The 26,876-nt window shown below is 39.9% G+C and overlaps 1 protein-coding gene across 4 annotated transcripts in view; it reads right to left on the reverse strand.

Annotated features, from left to right (window-relative positions):
- The window catches only part of LOC102042939 (neurexin-3), a 394,756-nt gene that overhangs the window by 91,639 nt on the left and 276,241 nt on the right, over positions 1-26,876 (reverse strand). For all 4 annotated transcript variants that reach the window (XM_031064395.1, XM_031064385.1, XM_031064391.1 and 1 more), the window contains 2 exons: positions 17,337-17,540; positions 9,771-9,797 (listed from right to left, as the gene is read on the reverse strand). In XM_031064395.1, coding sequence (XP_030920255.1) covers positions 9,771-9,797; positions 17,337-17,540 — 231 coding nt within the window. The remainder of the gene's footprint in view (positions 1-9,770; positions 9,798-17,336; positions 17,541-26,876) is intronic.

Genomic DNA, 26,876 nt, shown 5'->3' on the forward strand with positions numbered 1-26,876 from the left:
ATAAAAGTTACAGTACAATAGTAACTACTAGTGTATGGTTTGGCCAGCTGGGTACTAAACTCTAAAAATCTCTGTGGTCCTCTACAAATATACTTCTACCATCTTGCATTAAAGTTCAGAGTTGCCACATGGTCTTGGATGCCATCTTTCACAGCAGAACTGGCTACATATCAGCAGCAATGAGTATTTAATCTGGAAGAGCCATTATAAACTCCTGGCTTCATTCATTATCCTACTAAGCAAGCACTCCTTACTAGCCTGCAAGGAAAAAACCTCTCACATATCTATAGCTCTTACCAGGGCCTCTTTGCATTAAAACATTTTTATATTATTTCTGTATTTAAAAAGGAATTATGAAATTCCAGCAACATTTGCACCAAGCAGTTTTTCTTCTTGCACTGAATGTGCAAACCCACTTTGTTCAAATTAGAACTTGTACCATTATAAAATCTACTCACGTGAACTGCAATGTAGGGAATCTGTTCAATATCTGGAACTCCCACTTGAATAAATGAAAATGGGAGAAAACAGACTTGGGTTTGGGACCATGACATATCAAACCTATGACATCTTTCCCCAACTCAGGTAAGAAAGGCTTGTGGCTTTGCTTGCAGCAGAACAATTTGGCAAATTCTGTCCCTCCTCTTGAAGCTAAGAACTGAACTCCAAAGTTCAGGAGGAGAGCCACGCTAGATGGAAGACTGCAACTTTAAGTTGCTTAAGCGCTTTGTTTAAGTGCTCGGTAAAGCAGCAACAGCTTGAAACCTGAAAGATGCTCTTATGAGTCAAAAGCAACACCAGTTACATTTCTTCTTTTCCCTACCAGTTCAAAACAGCGGGCTGAATAATTTCAAAGATTCCCCTACAAGAAAAAGGGGAACAGAAAACACACTAATCCAGATTATGTCAGCATGCTAGCAGTTTATTAATATACAATTAAATCCTTATCTGAACCTACTCTTTCATTAACAGGTAATTAGCATAATAACTTCCCTATTTTGTTTTAAGCTTTCTGGTAATTCTGTACTCAAATTTCATGAGAAAAAAAAATATCCTTAAATGATTAAAACTCTACCTGGTGATTTGATTTCCAGTACATAGTCAGGCCTGCACACTGGGAAATCCACCAAAAGGAAGAAGTTATTCTTCCATAATGCAGTGAGCTCACATGACTGTTTAATACAGCAATCACTGAAGTGACACAAATCAAAAAGAAATTTCACTGGGAAAATTACTTAAGAACTTCCCTCAGGCTTTCTAACTTTTCACATTCAGAATGAAAATGCTCAGCATATTGCATTTTCCACCAGGTAGAAAATGATTTATGATGGTATAACGAATCTTCACCACTGATCAGACACATTTGTGGCATCTTGATCAGGTTTCTTCTGCCATCAAGGCTTCCCAAGTATTGTACCCCCTTTGCACAAAAGAAGCAAGAAGGCAACTACTGTCTTCTTGGCCCTGAAACCTCAAGAATCACCTTTTTTTTTGAAAGGAACAGAAGATAAGACATTAAAAAACATTACTGCTGAAAGTTTTGCTAAGAGCACGTTTCCAGAGATGCAGCAGCAATGCAAGCTTGCCATGTGCATCATACACCAGTGTGCACCAGCTTGACCAAGCAAGAGCCTCTCTGGGAGAAAAAGGATTCTTGTTCTCCACGACTCATTTTATCCCTGCCACTAACAGTGAACATTTCTAAGCTGTTTCTTCCAGAGGCAGAGCACAAATCTGCAGCTCACATTTCCCAGCTCACTTCTTAGCAACCAATATTTAAGCACAGAAGCATCAACAGATATTTTTTAAGTGAACTTCTTATTCCTGTGCACAATTGCAGTTCTCTGCTCCCAGAGAGAAATTTTCTAGGAGCAGTGCCCTTTGCCAGACAAACCAGCCTGGCAGTGGAAAATACAGGCAATGTGATGGATCAGAGTGGCAGGACAGTAGCAGTAACTGCTGAAATAGGTGGGAAGAGTGAGGATTGTTAAACCTGGAAAAAACCTCTCAGCTCTGGAAAGGCAATTGTTCTCTATTATCAACCCTCTCACCATTCATGGAAAGAGAAGCCAATACTAAAGTCATAATGCAGTCAGTATTTGATTTTAAGATAATCAACAGCCTGACATCTTAATCCTGGAAATAACATCTTTCATACTCCTACACAGCTCCCTGGTGCTACCTCTCACACACCAAGTTTGCTCAAACGCAGTGCCTTGTGTAGAAAAAGAAAGTAAGTGAAACGGAAAAAGAAATTACCAAATACTTGATGGCTGGACACCATAAATGACATTGTTTCAGTCAACCTTTAGCCATCTATCTCACTGTATGCAGCAAAAGCATTGCCTTTTTAAGTTCTATATCAAAATTTCCACAAGTTTTCAAAGGTATATTCTCTTTCTGAGTGTACTGGCTCTGGCTGAGAGGGAGTTAATTTTCTTCAGAGCAACACTCAGGGTGCCATGTTTTGGATTTGAAAGCAAAACAGTGTTGATAATACACAGGCAGGCAGAGAGTGAGAGAGCAGCTGTGTGCTTCTTAACCACCTACAGGGGTTAAACCAAAACATTGAGGAAAGTGCAAGTGATGACAGCTGATCTGAAAAGAACACAAATCAATTTATACAAGGAAAGTGGCCAAAATAACAAATTGAGGTGCTTACACATTTTCTCTCAAAGCCTTTTTTTTTCCCCCAGGCATCCTGGCTGAGATCCTGCAAATATTGCAATAGAAAAGGAAAAAAGGAAATAAGACTGTTTTCCCCAGACATGAGAAAGGAAGCTGATAATATAACAGCTGGTGAATAAGAGAAAAATGTTGCTGACCACAATTAGTTAATCCAATGTATCATTAAACAAAACCTAGCATCACAAGCTTTCTTCCTCAGTTATTCCAAGCTTCACTAACAGTATTTTTCGCCTATAAAAATAAAATAAAAATAAATATTTTTTTTAAAAACCCACCTCAAATTTTTCATATTTCATGATCTTTGTTATAGCATCCAGGATCCCAACACTTAATTAGCATTTCTAACATTAAGTAATGGGTATCTATTTTAGTGACTGACAGGATGATTAATATCATTTGCTTTGACCTTTAAAACAGTTCTCTTTTTTAGTTATAATCCCACAGAAGGGGTGAGAGGCTAAAGGAACTGAAAATTATATATATATAAATCTACAACAAACACAATCTTTTCAAAAGTCAAAAGGAATCAAGAAAAGCTGCTGGGGTAGAAATGATAGCCAGCAAACCAGAAGAGCCATTTTCCAAAAGTGGGTCATTGATTCCTGACAGATAACTCTTGAGTTTCCAAGGTTAGTTTTCTTTCTTGTTAGGTCTCACCACAGCAATTTAGGTAAAAACAATGCAGAACACATTCTGTCAAGCCCTGCTTTCATCATTGCCATCCCTCCACACTGATGACCTCTCTGTCCCTGCATACTGGAACTGAAGACTCAGAAGTGAGACTTTCAAAGGGACAGTATTAGCTGGAAGATGAAGGCTGACTGCTCTTAACTAACAGTTGGGCCTAGCTGAATTCTAGCAAACACAGACTTGTGTTTGTAGCCTATATCTGTGGCCCCGATGAAATTTTCTGGGATTCAGGGACCTTGTGATAGAGCAAACTGCAGTTTAGGATTAAATGCTCAAATCAATTATGCCACAGCAAAACCTTAATCTTCATGGCACTGTCTGGGTGAGGAGAATTAAAGACACTGTGAAAAGCCTGTGCTCATTAAACCCAATATTCTGCCCCCAATAATGGCAATCACTAGTACCTCTTGAGCAGTCACTCCTTATCCAATATCCACTGATCCTTAAAGCTCACTGATTTGGCCTTAAATTTACAGAACAGGTAGCATCCACCATAGCAAGCAGTGCTTGTGCTGATTGATTTTTGTCTTTTTCTTCATAACTATTTAAAGCCTCATTAGAGATGCTCTCTGCGTTGTTCGCAAACAAAATTAATAATAAATAAAATACTCACTTCCTCCTAGATCCTGAGGCATGAGTTTTCAGTTTTGTGCCAATGTTCTTGGAATTAAAAAAAGGAAAAAGTGGATGTTCTGGCAACTAATTACACAATGTAATCTACAAAAGACATATTGTCTAGACATCCCTGAAATGGAGCAGTTTCTCATATGTTCTTTATGTTTCCTCTCACCTAGATGGAAGATGTCCATGTGGAACCCAGCCTAAAAAGGGACTCACCCTCTCCACTGCAACTGGTAATTGCATGGATTCTTCTGCTATCTTTGTAAAACAAGCTCAGAAGCACTACTGCACTTTGTAGGGGTACCAAACAACCCCTGAGTTGGAAAACGTGTCCTGGTTTGGGTTAAGGACAGGGTTAATTTTTTGCAGCAGCCATGAGGGTGGGGAGCCTGGAGCTGTGTGGGCATGGCCAGGGTCCTAATACCATTCAATACCATTTCATGTCATTGCCAGGGCAGGGAAAGGGACCCTCCTTCTCTCCCTTTTGGGAAGAAAGAGAATTCCTTTCTGGTCGTGGGGAAAGCGTGGTGGGTGGAGGGTCTGCCTGCCATTATTTTCATTGTCCCAGGCTTGGTGGGCATTTTGCATGTAAATCACCCTTTCTTTGTACTTTCGTTGTTATTGGTATTGCTGCTGTTCATTTTCTTATCTCATGGATGATTCCAATAAATGGTTCTTAACTTATCTCTGCCTTTTGTCTCCCACTGAAGGGGAGGGGGGTGTGCAGCTCATGGTTTTCTTTTCAGTGGGAGTACTAAATTGAAGAATACCATTCCTAAACTATGACATTAAGTCAGGAGGGTATTTTTGCCACTGGAGACTTGGAATGGGCTTGAATCAAGAAAGTCTGAGACAAAAGAGGTCGCTCTGTAATAGCTGCCACAGGGAAGAGGAATTTGCTGGATTATGAAATAAAGCTCATCTCCACATCCATAAAGGAGCTCAGAGAGACAGCAACAGGAGGGGAGCACAAATAATGTCTTCCTGGGTTATATCCAGGGCCATCAGCCCACCAGAGACCCATATGCTCAAGCCCTGAGGAGCATGGGGCACAGCAGCAGGTGGGAGCACAAATCATGGACTCCTGAGCAATGAAAACCTTTCCAGGTCTGTCCCAGGGGTGTTCCAGCAGAGCCATTGGTTCCAGTGCCTCAGCATGACACCCATCACTATATGATAGCTGGACCAGCTCTTGATATCACCTTTTGGATTAAGGGGATTGCTGCTTAAGGTGAGACATATGCGATACTGGGGAAAAGCAGTTTGGGGTCAGACAGACTTACGATGGGATGTTTAGGGGAGAAACCAAAGGCACAAAAAGGGAGAAGTTTAGGTGATTTTGGGAAGAGCAAGAATGGGAAAATAAATATAGGGGTAAGGGTATAAAAAGGGCTAGGCATGTAAATAGTTGCTGATCAGTATTTTTATCTGACCAGTACAGCCCGTCCTGTCTTCTTATGAAATTCCTTTCTATGTCTTTCCTGGATGAGAGCCTTTTATTCTCTGTTCATGAGGGTGTATGAGGCTATGAGTGCTGCAACTGGAGTCAGACCATGGGGTCAACAGGCCCAGATGTTCCCGGTGCCAGAGACTGGAAAGGATGCAGGTCTGCGGGCAAGTGTGTGAGCTCTAGCAATGGGCCTGCCAAGAACACATCTTCAGCTGGCCACAAACAGAGCCTGGGAGCAAGCAGGGGCAGCAGCCTCACCTCTCTTGGGCTGTTAGAACTAGCAGGGCAGGTTCTCCTCTAACAGAATTCTTATCTTGTCATCTGACAAATATCTGGGAGGACTGCTTTTGATCCCGAGAGAAGTTGTCTTCCAAAGACAGGCTTGCTCTCTTCTTTTCTCCTGCACTGTGGTGCAGCAGCAGCACAAAGCCAGACCAGCATCCCAAGTGTGAGACTGCTCAAAGGTGAAATCATTCTCAGCTGAGCTGTGCAGACGCTACAGACAGACACCAGCTTTGCTTTCACCACTACAATATGACATACTATCAACTGACAACTATCATACTGACACTTTTCAGGCTGTATAAGTATTCATTTCTTCCCGATTATGTTTAAATGGAGCTAGGAGACACTACAGTCACAAATATGATGTGGATGTTTAATCATACCACTTCACTTTCAAAAATGTTTTTTTGTTAGAGTACTATTAAGATTTTATTAAAATGACAGCAATGTAACTAGAAATCGGGTAAGTGCACTTGGTTTTACAATATTTTGATTAGAGTTAGCACAGCTTCCTATTTACTTATGATGATACAGAAAAAAGAGAACTTTAAACCTCTCCCAGAAAGTTACACATCACAGATTTGTATTTTATGCTGTTGCAGTGACACTTAATAAAATGAATCATTAACACTGCAGTGAATAAGGCACTAAATACAGTAAGCATGGCAACTGAAACAGGAGAACCAAACATATTCTAGCTGTCATTATTGTCAAAAATTATTGGATTTCAAACAACATGTTAAATGTGAGATCTCACAGAGACACAGAATCAACTGTGTAGTAGTGATTAGACTGATTTTTTTATCCCCTTCTATTTATGCTTTTAGTAGCAGATAGAGAAGAAGATATGGAATTTTTGAGGCATCAAAAGTGACATGAAAATAGATGATGGCTTGTCTGGCAAGCTTTAGTGAGAAGAAAAGATCTTATTATGAAATAACAAGCAATAAGACAGAAGTGTTCACTGTCCCAAGGAGCTACTTTTGGCAGATCTCTCACAGTATTAGTGTCAAAGTATGTGACTGAATAATGACACACCACATAAAAGGCTTGTGGGGAGAGAGAACTAGACCAAGAGTAGCATCCAAAAAAGAACACAGAGTGACAGTTTTCTAGGAGACGGACCATTTTTCTAATAAATACTACTTTAAATAAATAAAATACATGTAGCCAAAAATCCAAGAGACTTATATTTATATATCTATTCTCCCCATGAGTCCAACCAACAAATCTGTGCTATCCATTATGTTTGCATTATGTTGAGGAATCATTCAATGCAGTTTATTCACACAGTTTATTTAGAGATTCTCATCCTGCTTTTGGTTGTGCTGATTTCACACTCAAAGGAAAAGAGGGTTACTATACAGTTCCATATGTGTGAGCAAAAGCATTGTTGGGTCTTCTAAATGTGCAGAAACAGAAAAGCTCAGTTTAGGTGTCTTCAAGAGTGAAAGGAAAGGGTGAGATGAGTATTAAAATAAGTACAGAGACAGTAAAGAGCTGAAATACAACAATTATGAAACACAGAGAAGGTAAGATAAAACTATGGAAAACAATATTTTGCACCAGATATAAAATAGCCCAAAGATACACAAGAGAAAAAGCCCTCAATCTTTTCAATGAAAATTAAGAGCAAGTATAAATGCTTACCTGGGACAATATGCAAGACTCCTCTCAAACAGCATGAGCTTCAATGCTTGAAATAGTGGGCTCTTAAGCTACATGTTCCACCAAACCCAAAAAGTACAGCTCTGTTTACCTTTAAAACCATGCACTGGGTCCCTTCTATTCAGTTACTCATGGCGACTGCTTGACCTGAAACTCTTCAACTGCTGGGAAGCCCATTTGTCAAGTTACTTTAAAACACTTCTGCTCATTTCAACAGAACCTGGCAGACATATCTGTATGTGGATAACTCCCTCTGCACAAGTAAATGTCAGTGTGCCTGCAGCAATGCTTCAAGTAATATTTGGTCTGCTTCTGCCTAACCATATTTTATTCATTCAAGGGTACAGTTTTCACCAATCCCCAGCAGGTTCCCTTCTAGGAAACAGGACAGATGACCAGAGTTATTGCAACAGGCAGCAAAAAAAAAAACAACATTATGGAGGGACTAAGAGGAGAGACATTTGTTTACAGCAAAGCATCATAAAAAATAAATTAGGAAGATTCAATGTGTTTTAAATAAAGAAACAAATCTAAACCTTCAGGGGAAGACTGTATTTAAAAATGCAACAGGCTCAACTATTAAAAATGCATGGTAGCAAAATGATTCAAGATGTTTTGATGCTTATGGGGAAACTAACAAAAACACAGAATTCTAACCGTCTTTCCACTGCTTTCATTATATGATTCTCTTTTTCCTCTCTTTTTTTCATTTTTTTTTCTAATATTTTTTCCAATTAGTGCTAGCTTTTTATTTGCATAAAAACCAGATGATTGCTACTTGCTACTAAAACTGACTTCCCACCTGAAGATAGTATTCCATAGCTAAACTTTAACAGGCAGCTGTCATCAAAAGATTGTTGTCCAGTACCAGAGGAAATGGATCCTCAAATAACAAACATAAAGAAGAACATGGGCAAGTGTTTTGATGGAGTTACAGATGGCTAAGCAGCAAAAGCATATGAACCCTTATGAAGTAAAAGATCCTATTTTTATGTAAATGTCCTCACCACTACTGTGTAAAATCTGACAATCTCAGCTACCACATTCAAGACACTTTTTCCTATTGCGCATTCTATCTTGAAATTTAGTGTACAAACTTCGAAGAGCAAAAGGAATTCAACAAGACCTTTCAAGATTTGAGTCATACACTGACTAATCCCACTTGTAGCAGTTTAGTCCCATACAATAACTAAGCACCATGCAGCTGCTTGTTTACACCCCTCCTCCCACCAGTAGGATGAGGAGAAAAATCAGAAAATGGTAAAACACATGGGCTGAGATAACAATTTAATAGTTGAAATAAAGTAAATTATCGTGAACAAGCTTCTGTGGCATATCAGGGCTTCTCCCCAGCTACAGGCTCCCAGGGACCACTTCCCAAGTCCAAAAAACCAACTGCTCACACTTTTGTGCAAAGTAGGGTCTCAATCAGCTGGCATTTGCCCTTCATAAATACTTCTACATAAAATCTAACATAGAGGACATTCAGGAAGCTGGTAACAAGTTAAGATAAGCCTCAAAGCACACTTGAGAGCTAAACAGCTCCAGTGTTTGGGGAATGCTTTTTACTTTAAGGCCTACATGAAGTTTGATCACCTCTTTGAAGTGGAACAGAAAAGATTTGGCTTGCTCAGTCAGTCTAGAAATGGATATGATCTTTCACTATTATCTTTCACAGAAATATATTCCTTCCTCCCTACTTCTATATACTGAAAAGAATTTTAGGTGACCCAGAGGTTCAGATGGAATTTCTTACAGAAACCTAAGAATTGCAAAAGCAATATATATATATATATATATATATATATATATATATATAAAAAGTATATGTAAAATACTCTAAATGTAAAATCTAAGTTTTCTTTATTCTATACCCAAATAAAAAAATAAATTTGAATAAATATCCTGTTAAGTTGTCACTAGTCTGTAATAAAGCAAGAGTTTGAAGCTTGTTTTCTTTGTTTTTAAATATACCTGCCTTTTTGTAGTGGAGAAGTGCATACAGTACCTGTTGTTATTCTTACGTAGTTCCCAAAGTTTTCATAGAGACAATAGGTTACCAGTGATATATAATATCAGCTCATCAGGTTCCTGAGGTGCTCTTCTGCAAAGCTATGAAATAACAGTTCATCTCCTCCTTGGAGAAACCTAATACAAAATTTTCCACATACAATCACCTTAAAGTCTTCCCTTCTCCCTTTCCAGCATCATATCCCACCCAAGCCCTTCAATTTCAAAAGATTTTTTTTAAAGAAAAGAAAAGAAAAAGGAAAAAATAAAAGAAAAACAGCTTATAAAACAGCAAAAAAATAAAGTTATTTTAATATATATACAAAGAGAACAAAATGAAACTTGAGGGAAAACTTACTGGCGTTACAGTTTATCCTGATACAGTCTAGATGGGGAAAAATAAATGAAAGATGAAATTGCATCCTTCAAGGTAACAGCTGCAGACATCCAAAAACAATCAGTCCACCCTTCCGGGGACAGACACACGCAAAGAGATGTGGCCATTTTATACTTATACACAGTCTGTACAAGTTCAGGAGTGGGTGTATATGTACAGTATATTCTATCCAAATATCTGTTACATAAATATATATATATATATATATATATATATATACATATATGTATAGAGAAATATACCAATATACATACATAGCCACATGTTGCTACAGAAAGTTTTCTTTTTATAGAAACCTACAAATCAAAGAGAATCTTCCACTCCAGACCATGACTTGATATGAATTACAATTTAAAAAGTTATAATTAAGGTATTAAAATCTCCCTCAAGACACAAGTCATACTCAAGTGTCATTTTGCTTTTTAGAGACCTTTAGCAATTTCTCTAAGAAGCTTGAAGCTCAAAGTGAACCTTTACACTTGGTTTCTTTTAAATTAATTGGTATTGTTATTGCATAAATACACCATCTGTCAACAGAGAATACCTGTAAAATCAGCCTGTGAGATTTTTTGGTGCAATATTTAACCCTTTCCAGCTCTCCCAAAGACAGACCCTCTTCTAATTCCCCCAAAGCCAGCCCAAAACACTTTCTAATATGTGCACAGACACATTTGACGCTGTCTGCTCAGGTGAGGAAAGGGTTAACATACTGCCCAGTTGTGTCCTATCATAAAATGGCCACTTGCAAACAGCTAACCGCACGAACGCCCAGCCCAGATTTCAGCTACTTCTGGAGGTTGGGAATACTTTTTGTTGGGCTTGACAGGGAGAATGGGGAAGTCTTGCAAAGGTCCCCAGCCCTGCCAGCTCCTCAGAGCCCAAGCTCATCTTGCTGCCTGAACGCCAAGGCTGAATGGGGTGCTCGTAACATTCAGGGAGAAGATGAAACAGGCAGTGAAGTGGCAGATCTGGGAACCTTTGCTGCCCTGCTTCATTCAGCGGTCACAGGCAAGGGAGGGACAAAGAGAGGTACAGGGAGAGAAAAATAGAGTTATGCTTGTGGAATCCAATAAAAGGTAATGGAAGGGTCTCCACAAAGAAAGCAAGTTGAGGTAGGAGAGCCTGAGCTAGAGGGCTTCTGAGCATTGCTTCTCTCTTTTAACACAATAATGCTCAGCATATCTCAGGATGTGATCCATAAGAGGATCTTTCCTTTATAAATGCCTATTTACAGCCTTGTGAACATCCACTGCTGTGGTGTCTAACATGGGTGAGAGCTTTCATTTCAGTGCTATTACATGTCTTTGGCAATACAGGCCTTCTTGCAGGAAATCATGGCCATGAGTAATAGCACCATGCAGTGGACATGTTGTCTGGACAACTAGAGCTTTGATCACCAGGAATGGTTGTATTTATTACAGAGATATGGCCCAGAAAGGGAGATTATATAGAATGACAGAGAAATATAATGCAGTTTGCTTCTTAACTGGACTACTTTTATGTTCGCTCAGACAGATGTAGGAAAATTATTTCAGCAGCTAAACTCAGTTCTTAAAAAATGAAGGAGGGGAAAGAACAAGAGTCTATAAATAATAAATAAAGAGTTGTAATGAGCAGGGACATACCAATCACGAGTAACATAGCCAGAGAGAGTCTGTTTTCAAGCAGAACTTCTCCTGAGAAAATCTGGGTTTGGTTTTGTGCGATTAGGTTTGTCATGTGTCGTCAACCGCAACAGAAAAGTGGGAGCAAACAGCCCTGGAGCAACTGCTACGATCACCATACAGTGGTGGCCATATCCCTTACAGGAGTTGGGTGGGGTGAAGGGAGCTCTGAAGTACATGCAGGGGAACTTCCCTCTCTGATCTGATGGAGAATGACAGCAAGAGAGACACCCAAGTCTCACCACAGGCAAGTGAGGTCAAGAGAGTTGCTATAGCTGGAACATGGGAATTTCTTACAGACTAAAGAGCAAGTGTGCTGGAAAGGGAAACATACGTGGCTGGTCCTCAGCAACATTCATCAGAGAGACTAAAATCACTCTTGAGCTATTGATTTCTGCAGAGTTTTGTTTTGGTTTTTTTTAAGTGATACCATAAACTATTTGTCCTAGGGCTTGCCCTCAGGCTGAAACACTATTCCAGATGAAGGAATAGATCTTTCAAACTGAAAACCAGTGTAGCCCTTATCTTGGCTGCAAGATTCCTGTTTCAAAGGATGAGAGTCCAGGCCACTGAGAGGGCTACCCTGACATGGCACTACTACATCTCCAGACTGTGAGCACAAAGTCTGCAATGCCACGTAACTGGGAGCCAGACAGAAACACCCAGATGCACTCCAAAGGAAGCAGCTCCCCATCCAGGTCTCATCTAACTGGGTCAGCCTGGATCCTGCAGGGCAGCTAAGAGAAGGTATCTGCCAGCACTACCATCCAAGAACATGCCTGGGATTTTTTTGTTGCCTTAATTTTGAGCCTTGCCCAAAGCAGTCCAAAAATTTTCCAACCATTAACACATGAAGTTGTTCTCTCCATCTGAGTTTTTAAAAAGGAAGAAAACCCTTATGTTCCTCTAAACTAGTAAAACAGTACAAATCCAAAGCAGAGATTTTTCCTGGCAGTGAGGGGTGCAGGTGTAGTTTGGTCTTTGTGCTCAGAACAGCAGCATATGGCTAATTCAGGAATAATTTTAAAAACTCCTTGGGATTCCTCCTGCACAGAACCTGGGCAGTAAGACTTCTGGTAATCATCATCTGGGGCACTCAGCCCTGTTATCAGTATTTACTTTTGAGATAAGTTTTTGGGATGAGTATGCCTGAACAGCTGCAAATCCAGTTACCTGCCAGTTCAGCAATTGGATGAGGAATGTGGTGAGTAGCAGGGAAGTGAAAATAGAGTCTGTTACTGCATGGGGAGCAGGATTAGCTGGTAGGACATCCTGCAGTTACTTTCTTTTCATTAATTGTCTAATGTACACCAGAAGTTCCTTCCTTGGTACTCAGATGAAGGGTTTTCCAGAGCATATCACCTGGAAAATGGGCCAGAGACAGTCTCCTTTAAAAAGGTTAAATAACTCAACTGCAGTTAGCTAACATAAGGGATCCATTGTCTGAATGGAGGTATCTTTAGCAGCAAACAGAGATCTGAAATTTAGGCCTGTGTTTCTCACCATTTTTATCTTTTTGTCTGAAAATAGTAATATTTATTTGATGCTGCTAAGGCTTCAGGCTGTTTAATCCTTGAATAAAAAAAGAAAATTACCTTTACTGTGTGAGGACAAAATGGTTTTTCCTTTGGATGAGCAGCCAGCCATATGTGGTTGTGGAAGAGTACTTGAGGGCAAGAATAGGACAAAGAAGATAATTAGGGCCCAACTTTTTCTTAGCTCGCTCTGAGTTATTTCCTATGGGAAAACCAGATAAAGTCCTGGGCACACTTACCCTACATTACCTTGAGGCTCCTTGCCTATCTTCTACTTGCACTATTTTTATGTAGAAATGACAAAAGAAACTTTCCCTTTTGGATGGGCAAATGTGGCTCTGACACCCTTCAGGATTTATCTTAGGAAAAGATAGGTGAGAGAGAAGATTACACCTCCTTAAATGAGAGGAGGCAGGAAATACTTATCCTAGTCACCAGTGACCTGAAGAAATGCCAGGCCAGGAAGAAAAAAAACCTGAAATACTCTTTAATGAAAGTCAGTAGAACATTAAAACCCTGCTACTTATAAATGGGAGGAAAAAGTGAACGTGGATCTCCCTATCAGACCAGCCATTTCTTTCCCTTTCTGCACATCATCTCAGCATCAAAAATTATTCCCAAGCATGTTCCAAGCTATGATTTGCCTAATATCTCTCACTTTCTCTCCTTCCACTCCAGACCCATTTCTTCAAAATCCTTCTCAACAGAGATATGTATCACATTTGGATTTCTGTTCTTCACACAACAAAAACTCAAACTACTGAGTCAACTCATGTTGACTACCATCAACATGAAAATTTTCAGTGCCTCAGGCACCTCCGCTGTAAAGGTCTGAAGCAACTTCCTTGCCCCCTTCCTTAGAGAATTATTCATTGCTGCTCTTCCTTTCCCTCCCACGTTCCAGAGCAAGCCCCCAGCTGCCCATGTCCACTGCATCTCTCTCCCCTGGCTGGTTTGGACCCTGGTTTTAGGGGTGAGAGGGATATGCCAGCCCCTGCAGGCTGCTCCGTATGCTCTGTTCTCAGGGCTGTTTGCCGTGCGGGCCGCAGGCTTCAGGCCTTTGAAGGGTCGAATACCATCTTTTGATTTACCATGGCTGATGGGTATGGGAAAGCTTTACAACTGAAACACACAGAAGAGTCAACAAAAAAAAAAAAAAAAAAAGAAAAGAAAGGAAAAAACGTAGGGAAGACCTTAATAAAGATACAGATGATAAAAAGTAATCAAATGGAATAGATCACAGAAGAGAAAAAAGAGACAGCTCTTAGTAGTAGTATTAAATGACATAAGAAAAGCACAATTAAATAATGCACCCCTCAAAACAGTCCTTTTTCACACACATCTATCATGGGTTAGATGCTCAGGGGATACTGACATATAGCTAGTCAGCACCAGGCATACTCAGATCTTCAGAGGTGGTGTTGATGACTTTCTCACTGGTAAGGAAATTTTGGCAAGGTCAGGTAAAGATTCATTTCTTGTTTGTGACATTTGGGCTATGAGCAGTCTCCGTACATAGTTATTGTGACTTAGAGTAAACAACTGGAAATGAATGGCTCTGGTAATGGGATTCTTCCTCAAATTCTGTTCTCCAGCAGCAAGGTAACTGCTGTTTTGGTAGAAGGAAAGTCCTGTTTCAAGGACATTCTCTGACAGTTTTATAAATCTGAATAAAGGAGAGGTGAAGCTCAATCTGGGTTCCAAAACTCAAAACTACCCCTCTGTTGAGTTAGACATAGGAGAGTGCATCCAGCCTATAGCCACTTCAGGGAAGATTCAACCTCACAAAAATTTACAGCTGAAAAGCTGGCAAAATGTGGCATACACATTGCTTCAGTCCCTGCTACTACACAGAATCAGCCTCCAGTTTACACAGGGGTTTGTTTAAAGATTTTGTCCCTGCATTAAGCAGTCAACAACACATCTTTTCCCAACATTTGTAGACCATCTGTCAAATCTTTAGCCACATATTTTAGGAGCCAGACAGAGTTGAACAGTCCACCTCTAGGCTAAGTGGTGGCATAACAAATCCCAATGAGTGCCAAAAGTGACCAATGCCAATCAGGCTTACAATGTTGACAGACCCTGAGGGAAAATGCCTTCTGCCAGCACGATATAATGAAAATTGGAAAGGAAAAAGTAAGCTTTAAAAAATAAGTATATTCAGGGTGATATAAATATCCTCTCCTCATATCCACTTAGGGTCTAAGTCTAGGAGGTCCCGAACACCCAAATGAGCAATTCCCCTAATTCTCATTCATTTTTAAGAAGATATAACAGAATCAAACAAGTGGTATCTTTCTCAGAAGAAAAAGCGACAGTTTTTTATGAAGTCTGGCAATTTTCATGCTGTAGTATTTCTCATGTGGGAATATCAAAGCTGATAAAAGCAGCCCTTACTAAAATACTAGCACATCCCTCACAGGGTGCAAAGAATTCTCCTTTCAACAAGTAGGGAACTAGGGCTTGAAAAGTAAAAGGACTGGCTCTGGGCTACAAGAGGATATTGTAGAGTTGGGCAGATACTCAGTTGCCCCATCACTTCCCCAACAGATGCCTGCCACTACCAATCTTTCAGTAATTAATTTTATTTTCTGAGAAAAAAAAACCTAGTCATAATTCCCAAGAAATTAAATAGGGGAAATATAATCTTATTTTTCTTGATTATTAGCAACTAATTAGATCATAAGAAAATGCAAACACACATAGATAGACAAATGCTCTGGGGTTTTGTAGAAGATTCTCATTGCACATGTAAGGAGGCTCAACAGCAGTTCTTCTGAGCTGCTCTCCAGAGAAACCCTGCAAATGTATGAAATTTTCCTTCACTTGGAGTTAATATAGGCAGAAATGGCTATCATCAGATAATGGCTGTTTCTCTTTATTTGAGGAGTTACTGACACAGCTGTGGTTCATCTCTTCTATCTGTCCTATAGGCCAGTCTGCATAACAGCAAGTGCTCTTATGCAGCTACGGACTTAATAGTGCTTTATGCTTCTTCAGTCAAGCTAAGTTGAGCAAATATGCAAATATATGGGGTTGTTTTGTGGTTTTTTTTGGTTGGTGTTTAGCTTTTATTTACTACAAGGCAAGAGATTCTATTTTAGATGGACGCTTTTCTTTTAAAAATATGAACTTGTTTGATACATCTTCTTCATTTTCTTATTCAAAAAAGTAAATAATAGGGTCTGGGTCACAATTTCAAAGCCAAAAGAAAAACCACTAGGTAAAAATTTTAAAAGCAAGCTAGTTCCAGAGGACAACATATTGTACAAACAAAGCTGCTACATGGTTTGCTCCTGGTAGCCACAGCAGGGCTCTGAATATGGTGATATTATAGCTCAAAAATGCAAAACTTGTTCTAGGGGGCCTTAGAACTTTAAAAGCTGACAGAAGTTTTCACAGACCATACATGAACCTTCATATAAAATAGCCTACACATTAAGAGGTATAAGATTATGCACTATTATGTTAGTTTTGCCTCTTTGAGTCAGAACCTCTTTTTGTTTATATTCCTGAATTCACATGAAGCAACAAGCTGCATCACTGGAAAGTGAAAGAAATCTTCAACTCATGTATTTATGTTCTTTAAAAAATCTGTCATTTAGTAGAATACATAAATACTGGCAAGAAAACTAATTGAGGCTAAATTGAGGCTAATCTAATAGCACATTCACTCTCAATTGTTCTTGTATTGTTGTTATTGTTGGACTTGTTTCTAATTGTCTTTTTAAATTATTTTCTGGGAAAGTGTAACTCTAAGGAGACAGAACACAGCCCTTTGCGATGGGGGGGTGCACTTTTATTGTTGTTAATTTCTTTTTTATAAAGACACAGCAAAAAGACCAGCCTTTTTTATTAGATATATAAATATAGCAAGCTATATCAAATGCTGACAAATTATGCAAAGGGCAGGGGGTTCACAGGACTTCTGCCTGTCAACATATCAATTTTGCTTCCCTTCCGTGTTTGTCTTTGACTGTTTTGAGAGATGCTGGATGAATGAGGAATGTAACTGATCAAAAGATGGACCAAGTAGCATGTTTCACACAGAGCTCACCAGTCCCAGACCAAGAAAGGAAACTTAAAAACTTAGAAACTTAAAAACCAACACTATCCATAACGAAGAACTGACAGCAAATCTTCATGCAGCAATGCAGAAGAGAATTTCTCTCCGCAAGAGAATATAATTATAAAAATTTCAGCAGTTATTTTAGAAATCAATCCAATCAAACCAACAGAAAATAAAGGAAATCATTTTTAAAAAAACACTAATCACAAGCCCAAATTAATAGTGAGGAGGGCAGTGGGAGGTGTTTATACGATACCTAAATTGACCATGAGTTTGACCCGGCCTCCATCCAGCTCCAGGCGCAGAGTGTCAGCGGAGTCCCGGGATGTGGTTGCCATCAGCAGCCCATAGGCACGCTGGGACATGAAACGGAAGGACACATCCTCTGCTTCTGTGTGCATAACCATTGGCATGATGATCTTCATGTACATGCTGCCATCATAGCTCAAGATAGAGGCCTCTGCAAGGAATCAGCAAACAATTGCAAAAAATAAGAAGTTACACCTCTGAAGAGCCCTCATATCTACCATAGAGCACATTGTTTACAGAATCCATAGCACTTGCCACAGAAGGGTATGTAACTGGGGAAAAATGCAACATTTAACTGCACCCAGAAACCCTGCCAGGCAAATATGAACAGCAAAGAAAGATATGGTGTTCACTACAACTGCTGACAGCAGTACCTATGGACACACAATTCCCAAGGTCAAGCATGTTAGGACAGAAGCCGTTTGCGATTATAAGCTAGCAAAGCCTTCGTTTTTCACATGTCCTTAAGTGCACTAAAGTCCAGCCTTCCCAGGACTAGCAGTAATGACTAGAGTGACTAGAGTTCTAATTTCTGGTACTCTTGCTGTTCCTTATTTAGAGAGGAATTTCATTTCATTGATATCACTTTAAAGACAACTGCATAAAGTGAATTTCCTAATAGGTCTTTTCTAAATCAGATTTGTTCAATTTTTTGATTTTATATTTTTCCACCACTTATTAACAACCAGTGTTGGTAGAGCTCTGCTGACACAACCAATGCAAATGAAAAAGGAACAAACCAAACTCCATTACAAGTGCCATTCAAATGCAGGAAAAGTTAGAAGATAGAGGCACAATGAAAGCCAATAGGAGGGGAAAGGAGTGAAGAAAGAAGTTATATTTTTCTATCATCTCTGAAGATGTCACAGAAAATTGGAATTTCAGCTGAGGAAAAGAGTTAAATTTAGCATTCTTTATTTGTTCAGGGTCTTGCCTGCAGAAAGTGATATTCTTCTCTAAGGGGTAGAATTAAAGTCTTGTGTTAGAACTGCAGCAAGCAGTACAGCATGGCAATCATTGTTTCTTCACGGAATATGCTCAAAAGTATTTTTATCTGCAAACTTTACTAATCTACATAAATACATTAATACATGAATTAGAGCATTTCTATTCCCCACAGCCAACCCCTATCAAAGCCAGAGCTGTAGACATTGCCCCATATAGGGCTTCTACCATAAAACTACATATCAAAATCACAGAGTTAAAAAAAAAAATACACTGGTTCGGCTTCCTAGAAACATGGATGGATTACTCTAAAGCTCTCGTACCAGTACCTCATCCAGTTCAGTTCAGCTGGAGTTTTCTCAAATGATTGACTGGGATTCTCTCCAGGTGCCACCACCCCACCACCAAGCCCATCTAATTTAACCAACTGCAGAACATGTATTTGGAATGCAGATGTTCTCCTTATGTTTTCCTTAGTCCCATTTTTCCCAGCCAATGAGAGCAGAACTTCCATCAGGAAACAGTAATCTTGGCAGAGCCGAACCTTACATCCTCTCAATGTCTAAATGTCAGATGCTACAGTAGGGGAAATGGGTGGGAAACTGAGGAACAGCCAAATGTCCACGCTAGTACCCATGGCAAGCTCCAAAATGGCCAGTAACAGAACTGTTAATGCAATGCAATAAATATACAAATGAGGTAACAAATAATATATAAATATTAAGCTGATAAAGTGACAGAGAAGACATGTATATGGTTCTAAAACATTTGGTGGGGATCACTAAGTTGTGTTGGTGCAGCAACCCACCATAGTAAGCTGGTATGCAGCACATCTGCAGTCACAGAACACACAAACATATTAAGAAAACTTTTCTGGGAGTACCGTTAAGATGAACAACATCCCTACTCATCACTTTTCTTAGCTGCACTCACCACACACTGTCATGGTCTGTACACAGAAAGCTTTCTACACACATCACCCGCTCAGCCGTTACATCACACACATCTCTGGTACCAGCTGCCAGTGCTCCCCTGGTGTCCCACATCTTCATTTGGCCAAGAAACAGAGAAGGAAAGAAAGCTTCTTTTTCAAGGTGGAAGAATACTTTCTTCTTTTCAAAGTGCAATTCTCTTCCCCCTCACGTCCGTACCTCTCACTTGCCACCCACAGCTGCAAGCTGCAGCTAAATGTACTGCATATTATACATACACTCAAAGGCAATGCCTATGTACACACAAACCTTTCTTGCTCTCTTTCCTCTCTCTCTCTGCAGATTGTATTAGAAAATGCAGTCAGGCATGAAATGGCTCTTTTGATGCCTTCAGCTCAGATGTGCCTTGCATGAAACTGTTGCTGGGCCTGGCACATGAATAGCTGGGAGAAGGGGGTTGGAGGATATCCGGACTACGAGTGGGAGTAGCTGACACAAGTGTCCGAGCTCTGCTGCTTCCATCTCCACAGTGCCATGCATTAGGTGTTTTGAAAAGATGAGTTTTCTGCAGTGACTAGAACAAACCAAAAGCATGGTAATAATGAGTCTCTTCCCTTCAGTAAGAACTTGCATTCTTCAGCTTTACTGATCCCATTGCCAGACAATTACTGTCCTTAGACTAGAAATCCCAACCCTTACTATTACACTTATGTAAGGAGGACCTGAAGAATACTCAAAATTGCTGAACATGACATAAAAGTCTAGACAGTGTTTCAGCTGACATCCCACAGTAGCCTAAATCAGGTATTACTGTCCCTTCTCCAGTCAGTCTGCTACAAACACAATATGATGAAACCTCATAACAATTAAGCAGATAAAATTAAATATCTTGAAACAGCTGAAACAGGCTCCACACAACCCCAGGAGACAATGTTCTGTTCTTGTGTGTGCCCTATGCACTTGATGTAGTCCAAAAATGACAACATTTCATTCTCACTTTTCAAACCTTCACAGTCTGGAGTATCTGAGAACTTTTCAAAACATCTTGCAAGCAGAACATTCCCTCCAGCTATGAAAATACCCCTTCAGAGAAGGGTATTGCCTAGGAGAAGTCTTACAAGTAAAACCTAATTCCTTTTCCTGACAGTCGGTCCTCAAAGCTGGAGAAAAGCATGTTACAGCTGAGCGAAACATACAGCAAATCTGCTCAGGGTTGAATGCAACCTGACAACAAGTGCATGACCTCAGCCTCCCAAACACCTGTGCTGGCAACTTCTGCCTGAATCCAGGCATCCATTCAAGTGTCCTCAGCCACCTGCAGCAATGGGACTGTAGTGCTTTGTTCAGCACCATAAATACAGGCAGCAGCACAGTATTCCAAGTTTAAAATACATGCACATTTCTGCCACCCTTCTACTTTTAGGGTAGCTATCATATTGGATGCATAGGAGCAATATGTGAAATCATGTTTGAGACCCCTACAGGTTTGTACAGACAAAAACATTGAGTGGCATTCATTTGTGATCCCAGTGCCAGAAGCTCCATTGCCATTAGATTGGAGATGGGAAGAGGAAGAAACCAGGTGCTGGTTCAAAACTGCTCTGACATAATGCCAGAAATCTGTGAAAATCAGTATGTTATTAGGAGCAATTAGCTTCCCAGTCTTGTGCTCTCAGACCCTGCCAGTTTTAATTTTACACTTAGCATCCAAAGGAGCAATTCATTGCTGCTTCCACACAAGGCTCTGCATAAACCTCCTAGGGAGATGGAACGGGCATATTCTTAGCATACAGACAGAAAATTATTCAAGACCTCTTCATGCTTTTTCTCCTGCTTTCGAACCACTCTCCTGTATTAATCTCCATTCCTCGCCTCTTTTCTTTCTCCTCCCTTTTAGTTTTTCTGTAGTCACCTGTTCTTCCCTGTGGTTTTTTTCCTATGCCTCCCAGACTACAATACAGTGTAGTTTTTTACTGAAATTTTCAGAAAGGTGACAGTGCAAAAAGAATTAAAAATATCCACACTTCATGAAAGTTGAAGTCCCCAGTGACAGCAGTTCAGGGCACAGGACATTTTCTCCAGCTACATTTGCAAGACCAAAACACTTAGACCAAAGATTTCCACATGCTTGAGAATTCAAATATCCCTAAAGTGCCTAAGGTTTGTATTCACAAACCAAACACTTTCCTGCAGGCATTGATTGCACAGCTCACCTCCTGCCCTCACATATCCACTAGCAGACACATGGCACCAAATAAAAAATAGATTTTCTAAAACCAAAATTACACTTTAAAACAAAACAAAAACAAACAATTTTTTTTAAAGGAGCAATAAATCCTCTTTCCCGTCCGAGTGGATTCCATACAGATGAGTTTCAACAAAAGAAGCCTGACAAGTTATTTGGGAAGCCTGAATGTAATCACTCAGACTGAATCTGATGACAACCCAAGAGAAAATGCTCCTGTTTTGGTGGAAAAGATGCTATGGGAACTTTAAGTGCTCAAAAGTGAGCACTTGTGCATCATCCAGCAGGATGGGTGCCAGAAGCTGTGGAGTTCTCTGAGCCAGTGCCTTGCTGCCCAGGGCTGTCCCACAAACACAGGAAGGTGAGAGGGACAGATGGGGGCCAGGTCCAGCCAGGAAACCTCATGGTGATGAGGCAGGTCCATGCTCAGGCCAGGAAGTCAGTCTGCTGGCCAGGGTTCAGGGTGACTGCCAGGCAGGGCCACAGTGCCAGGGTTGAACCAGGGCCAGGCTTGGTGCACCCAGGGCCAGCACTCTGTGGGACCTTGGGACTGTTCCTGTCACAGCACCACCTGGTGGGGAGGGGCCATGGGGGCTGCCATGGGGTTCTGGGCCAGGAGCAGGGTGGGGGAGCCCCAGTGGCCAGGCAGGGCTGGGGGTGCCTGGTGGTACTGTGCTCTGGGACAGCTTCTCATTGACCCATAAGAAAAGTCCATGTTTTCTAAATGTGCTATGACACTTTCTGCAGTAAATTAAATTTTCCCTGGATGTCTCCCATCTCATTGTCATCAGACTTCACCTTAAACTTAGCCCACCAAACAGGAAAGCAATTTGAAGGGATGTAAATGTAATTCACTAGCACTGAGAGGGACAATAACAGAAAGCACAAAACCATCTTTTAAAACCTGCCTAAACTGAAGCATTACATTAGAAATAAGAATGGGATTCATTAGTCCAGCAAAATACCATGCAAACAATAAATATCACTAATATTTAGCCAATGATAGGGTTTACTGTGCTAGTAAGAACAAAGCTATTCTGCTTTAGAGATTTCAAACTGACAAGATGTCAGTAGTTTTATTGTGAGTTGTCATCCAATGGAAACTCATGAAGATAAAACAGTAAAAATCTTGGACACATACAGTTACAGAAAAGTAAAGAAATCAGGCTGCTTTTGCTAGTACTTAATCTCTCTGAAAGACCAAAGTATTTTTTCAACATCAGTCCAAGTTTTTCTTTGCTTGAAATTAAGATGACACCTTCCTTCTCCACTGCCAAGTGGGTATATGGCTGCTTTACAAAAGGATCTTTGTAGCCTGAAACTCAGTATATCATTATTCCAGCTCCCTCACTCTATTTTAGACTAAGTAAACTCCTTTCTACTCAGCTTCTCCTAGCTTTTATTTTCTAATACCTGCCACTCTTGCTTCTCATCTCTGGCTTCTTTCGACTGTATATACTATTTTCATAAATTCAAGTTTTCCAGTTTGAATAGCACATGTCAGTTAAGACCAAACAAGCACTTAGAGCAATTACATAAGACATCCTTATCACTGCACTGTGCACAAAATAGTTCCAAATGAACAGCAAATGGGAGACATATTAGAGCGAGCTCCAAAGCATTCATCATTTTCAGGGATGCAAGAATACTGGTGGAGCAGTAGTAATAATTGTCACTTATAAGGCCCCTGCTATAGACAAAAATTGCTAGTGGATGTTTACATAGGCCAGAAGACATCCAGATGAATATTCTTCACCATATTTTTTTCAAAACCTTGCAAATTTTATTTCATAACATTAATTAAACATTTAATTTCTGGGCCTGAAAATTCCTGAAGAAACCTGAAGTGCAAACCACATCTATTTCTTTATCTAGAAAGTCAAAAGAAAATAAATACTCTATTCACCAATTTTCTTTCCATACCATTGTCTCCCCCTGTTCCAGTACCTTCTACCCCTCTAAGTCTTCCCAAACACATAACCAAAGCCTGCAGATAATATTATTGACTAAGTATCTACAAAATTGAAGACATAAAAAAACTAGGTAAAGAAGGCAAATAAAGAGCCCTAAGCACACAGTGCATGTACTATGACGTCCTTCAGACAAAAAAATTTCTTAATTCATAGAGTTTAGACTTTGAAATTGCTTTAGTTATGAACAAAAGTAATTCTGATTTTTCTTTTTAGATCAGCACCAATTTTCTTTTTTGAGTCCAAAATTAACACCCCACTCTTCTGCTTCAATATTATACCAAAATCCTGTAAAGCCGTCCTGAGAATTTTCATCTTAAAGTGGACTAAATCTCAAGGAGTTAAATCTGTGAGACTTCTACCATTTTAAGGTAAAATCCCACAACATTTTTGCCTGTCTACAACAAAATCTTCAAACGAAGACCTTCTAAATTTTAAACTGACCTAGGGAAGATATATTAAGGACATGGCTCCCAAATCACTCTCCATTAATAAACCTCTCCAACATTTGTCATCAAGACTCCAGATTTGCTTAACTTCCGTATTTAATCAACTCTCCAACTCCCCAGGTTAACCTGTGTCTACCCTACAAAGTGGTATGTATCAGTTTCCATCAGCACCAGGCTTGGTATGCCCTTCCTACACTCCTGTGTGTGCCACCACACACAAGAGTATGAGTTAATCAAGGGGGTTGTCAGGTGGGGAGTTAGCAAAAAAATAAACTCCTGAACTCCACAATGAAAGGCAAATAAACTTTGCTTCTCCTTTCTCTGGGCTGCAGTCATGAAGAACTGGCCTAGGGAGGAGCTGTAAGAGCATTGAGTACCACAGCGGAAATATTTGCAGACAGAGGAAACTGTAGCTTGTAAATGTTATTGCTAGCCCTGGGAGGTGAGGAGTGAGGTTATATTGCCATTCTGAAGCTTGGCAGAGACTCAGGAGAACCAAGAAGGAGCACATGTGCTTTTCAAATCTACTCCAAATGTCACTCTAACATTTACAGAGCTGTGTACAATTATTTGGGAAGAAACCTCTGGCAAGGAGGCTGAGGGTAGAAGAAAAATTGCTCCTCAATGTAAAGAAGCATAATGGGGAAACATGATACTAAAACGAGAGTTTGAGAGTTTGCATTAAATGGGTGGCACTTTAGAAAGTGACACCACTTCTGTTTAGTTCAAACATCTTTGAGTCCTCTTCATGTCAAGCTACATGAAACCTTTGATCACTATCTGCTGAATAATGTGCACCGAGAAAGGGAGATTACAGCAAAAATGTTTGGTTTACCTCAGCATAAAGTGATAAAAGAGGTAGCAGACACAATCTGTAGCAAGGGAAAATCAAGAAAATTGTAAGAAAAAAATTACACAATGAGGGTTGCCACAAAGTGCAACAGAACAGCTGCAGAAACACCAATCTTCAAGTTAGTCTCACTTGAAGCAAGTGGTGGGGACAACAACTTCCAGAGATCTCTTTCAACCATGATTATTCACTGCCAAGTGCCAGAATGCCCTGATTTCACTGGGTATTGCACTTTTTCACAAACATCACCTTACACCTGCAAACTGCTACTGATTTGAGATGGAAAAGGGTTCCAGAGTCACCATCTCTGGAAGCGTTCAAGAGGCATCTGGATGTGGCACCTGGGAATGTGGCTTAGGGGTGATTATGGTGCTGCTGGGTTGACGGTTAGACTAGATGGTCTTGAAGGTCTCTTTTAACCTTGATGATTCTTTTATTCTCTGATCATCAGTCTATAATTTTTGAAAAGCAAGGCTGTGATGTAAACTACATTGATAACCTTTTTAAAATCCATAAACAACCTCTTCTCAGTTCTGTTTTTCCAATATGGCAAAGAAAAACTAACTACTATTGCCTCTGACTGTTGGTTTAAGGAAGGCTCACAGCATTAGACAACCCTCAATTTCATTTCCTTCCTTTTCCTCATCTGACAGCCCAAATCCCTAAACTTTGTAAATTCCTGGAAGTACTTTAACAGAACAGGGAGCAAATGGAAAACATTGGTCTAATAACAATAGGTCAAAATTGTCCATATCATACTAGTTCTGAAAAAGCAAAAATTCTTCAAGCCAATCAGTGATTCAGGAAGGGCCAGAAGTGAGACACTGACGTGCTGAAAATAAGTAAGCAGAGGAACTTGGTAACTATTTATTAAACTCATATAAGGCAGGCAGCTTCATGGAAACAAGAATGTCACAACCCTTGCAAAGGATGGAAAACAGGTCATCTTTGAAGGGAAGCCCAATACAACAGAGCAGGTAGCAATTAGGAGGGTAACAACAGTAATACATGCTATGGGAAAATACAGGATAATATGTAATTTGGGGTCTCAGGCTACAACTTCCAAGCTTAAAATACAAGATAAACTAAACTGAGTTTATAATTCTAGGATCTGGAGGAAGGTTCATTCAGAGCGTTTTCTTCTCCTATCACAGATCTGCTGTCTTCCCTAAAAACATTCTCAAAACCACTAATCTGAGAGTGATCCCCATCTGAGAGCAGCATTGTCAGTGCAGCACAGACAGTGCTGAAATGGTGACACAGATTTCCATGCATCCCACAGACTCTGTCCATTCCTAATGAAGTCATCAGCAGAGATGCAACAGCCAGATCTGTTCACTCAGCTAATTGCAACCACTGTTCAATTACTGGAACCATGACAAAAAGGCAAAGAGAAGCAGAAACTAGTAGCTGGCATGGAATGTCAGTTGATATTGCCAGGATCATGAAGGCTGAAGCCAGATGTACATGTTCATGCCTATAAATTTCACCAGCAGATAAAAGAAATTTAGTTCTACTTTCAAGTAACAGACATTGCCTTTTGAAAACATGATTGTATCCCAGACCAAATTCCACTTCACAACTCCAGTACTTGTAGATAAATGTTTTTAAAATAAAAGGAATTTCAGATAAAAAAGGAAGAAAAAAAGAATTGGCATGGATGTGTAAGATGTTTATGTACTAATGATGACCCAAATTACACAGAATTTCAGTGTTTGGACAACTACAGAAATGTCCATGAGCTGTCCTTCTCTGACTCCAAACATGACCAAGTGCAGTTGCTGTCTTACAAAACCAGTATCTTTTGGTAAGGACCCAGTTAGAAATTCATAGTCCTTAACACTGGTCATAATTATCACACAATTATTAAACTCCTACAAGCCAAAGCTGTAGTGCAGGATCTACAGTGCAGGACTGTGTACTGGTCCAACTGCCTAAACTGGCATTCAATGAATGCATTTACAAATAACAGTAGCCAGAACAAACCCTTAGTGCAAAACTCAAAGATTTGGGTTCATGGAGAAGAGAATCCCATTAACCTTTTTCTTCTTTGAGCTCCAAGAGCCTCCAAGTCATCTTGATGGGAATTGAAAATG

Source organism: Geospiza fortis, unplaced genomic scaffold (genome assembly GCF_000277835.1).
Source record: "Geospiza fortis unplaced genomic scaffold, GeoFor_1.0 scaffold54, whole genome shotgun sequence".
Lineage (NCBI taxonomy): Eukaryota > Metazoa > Chordata > Aves > Passeriformes > Thraupidae > Geospiza > Geospiza fortis.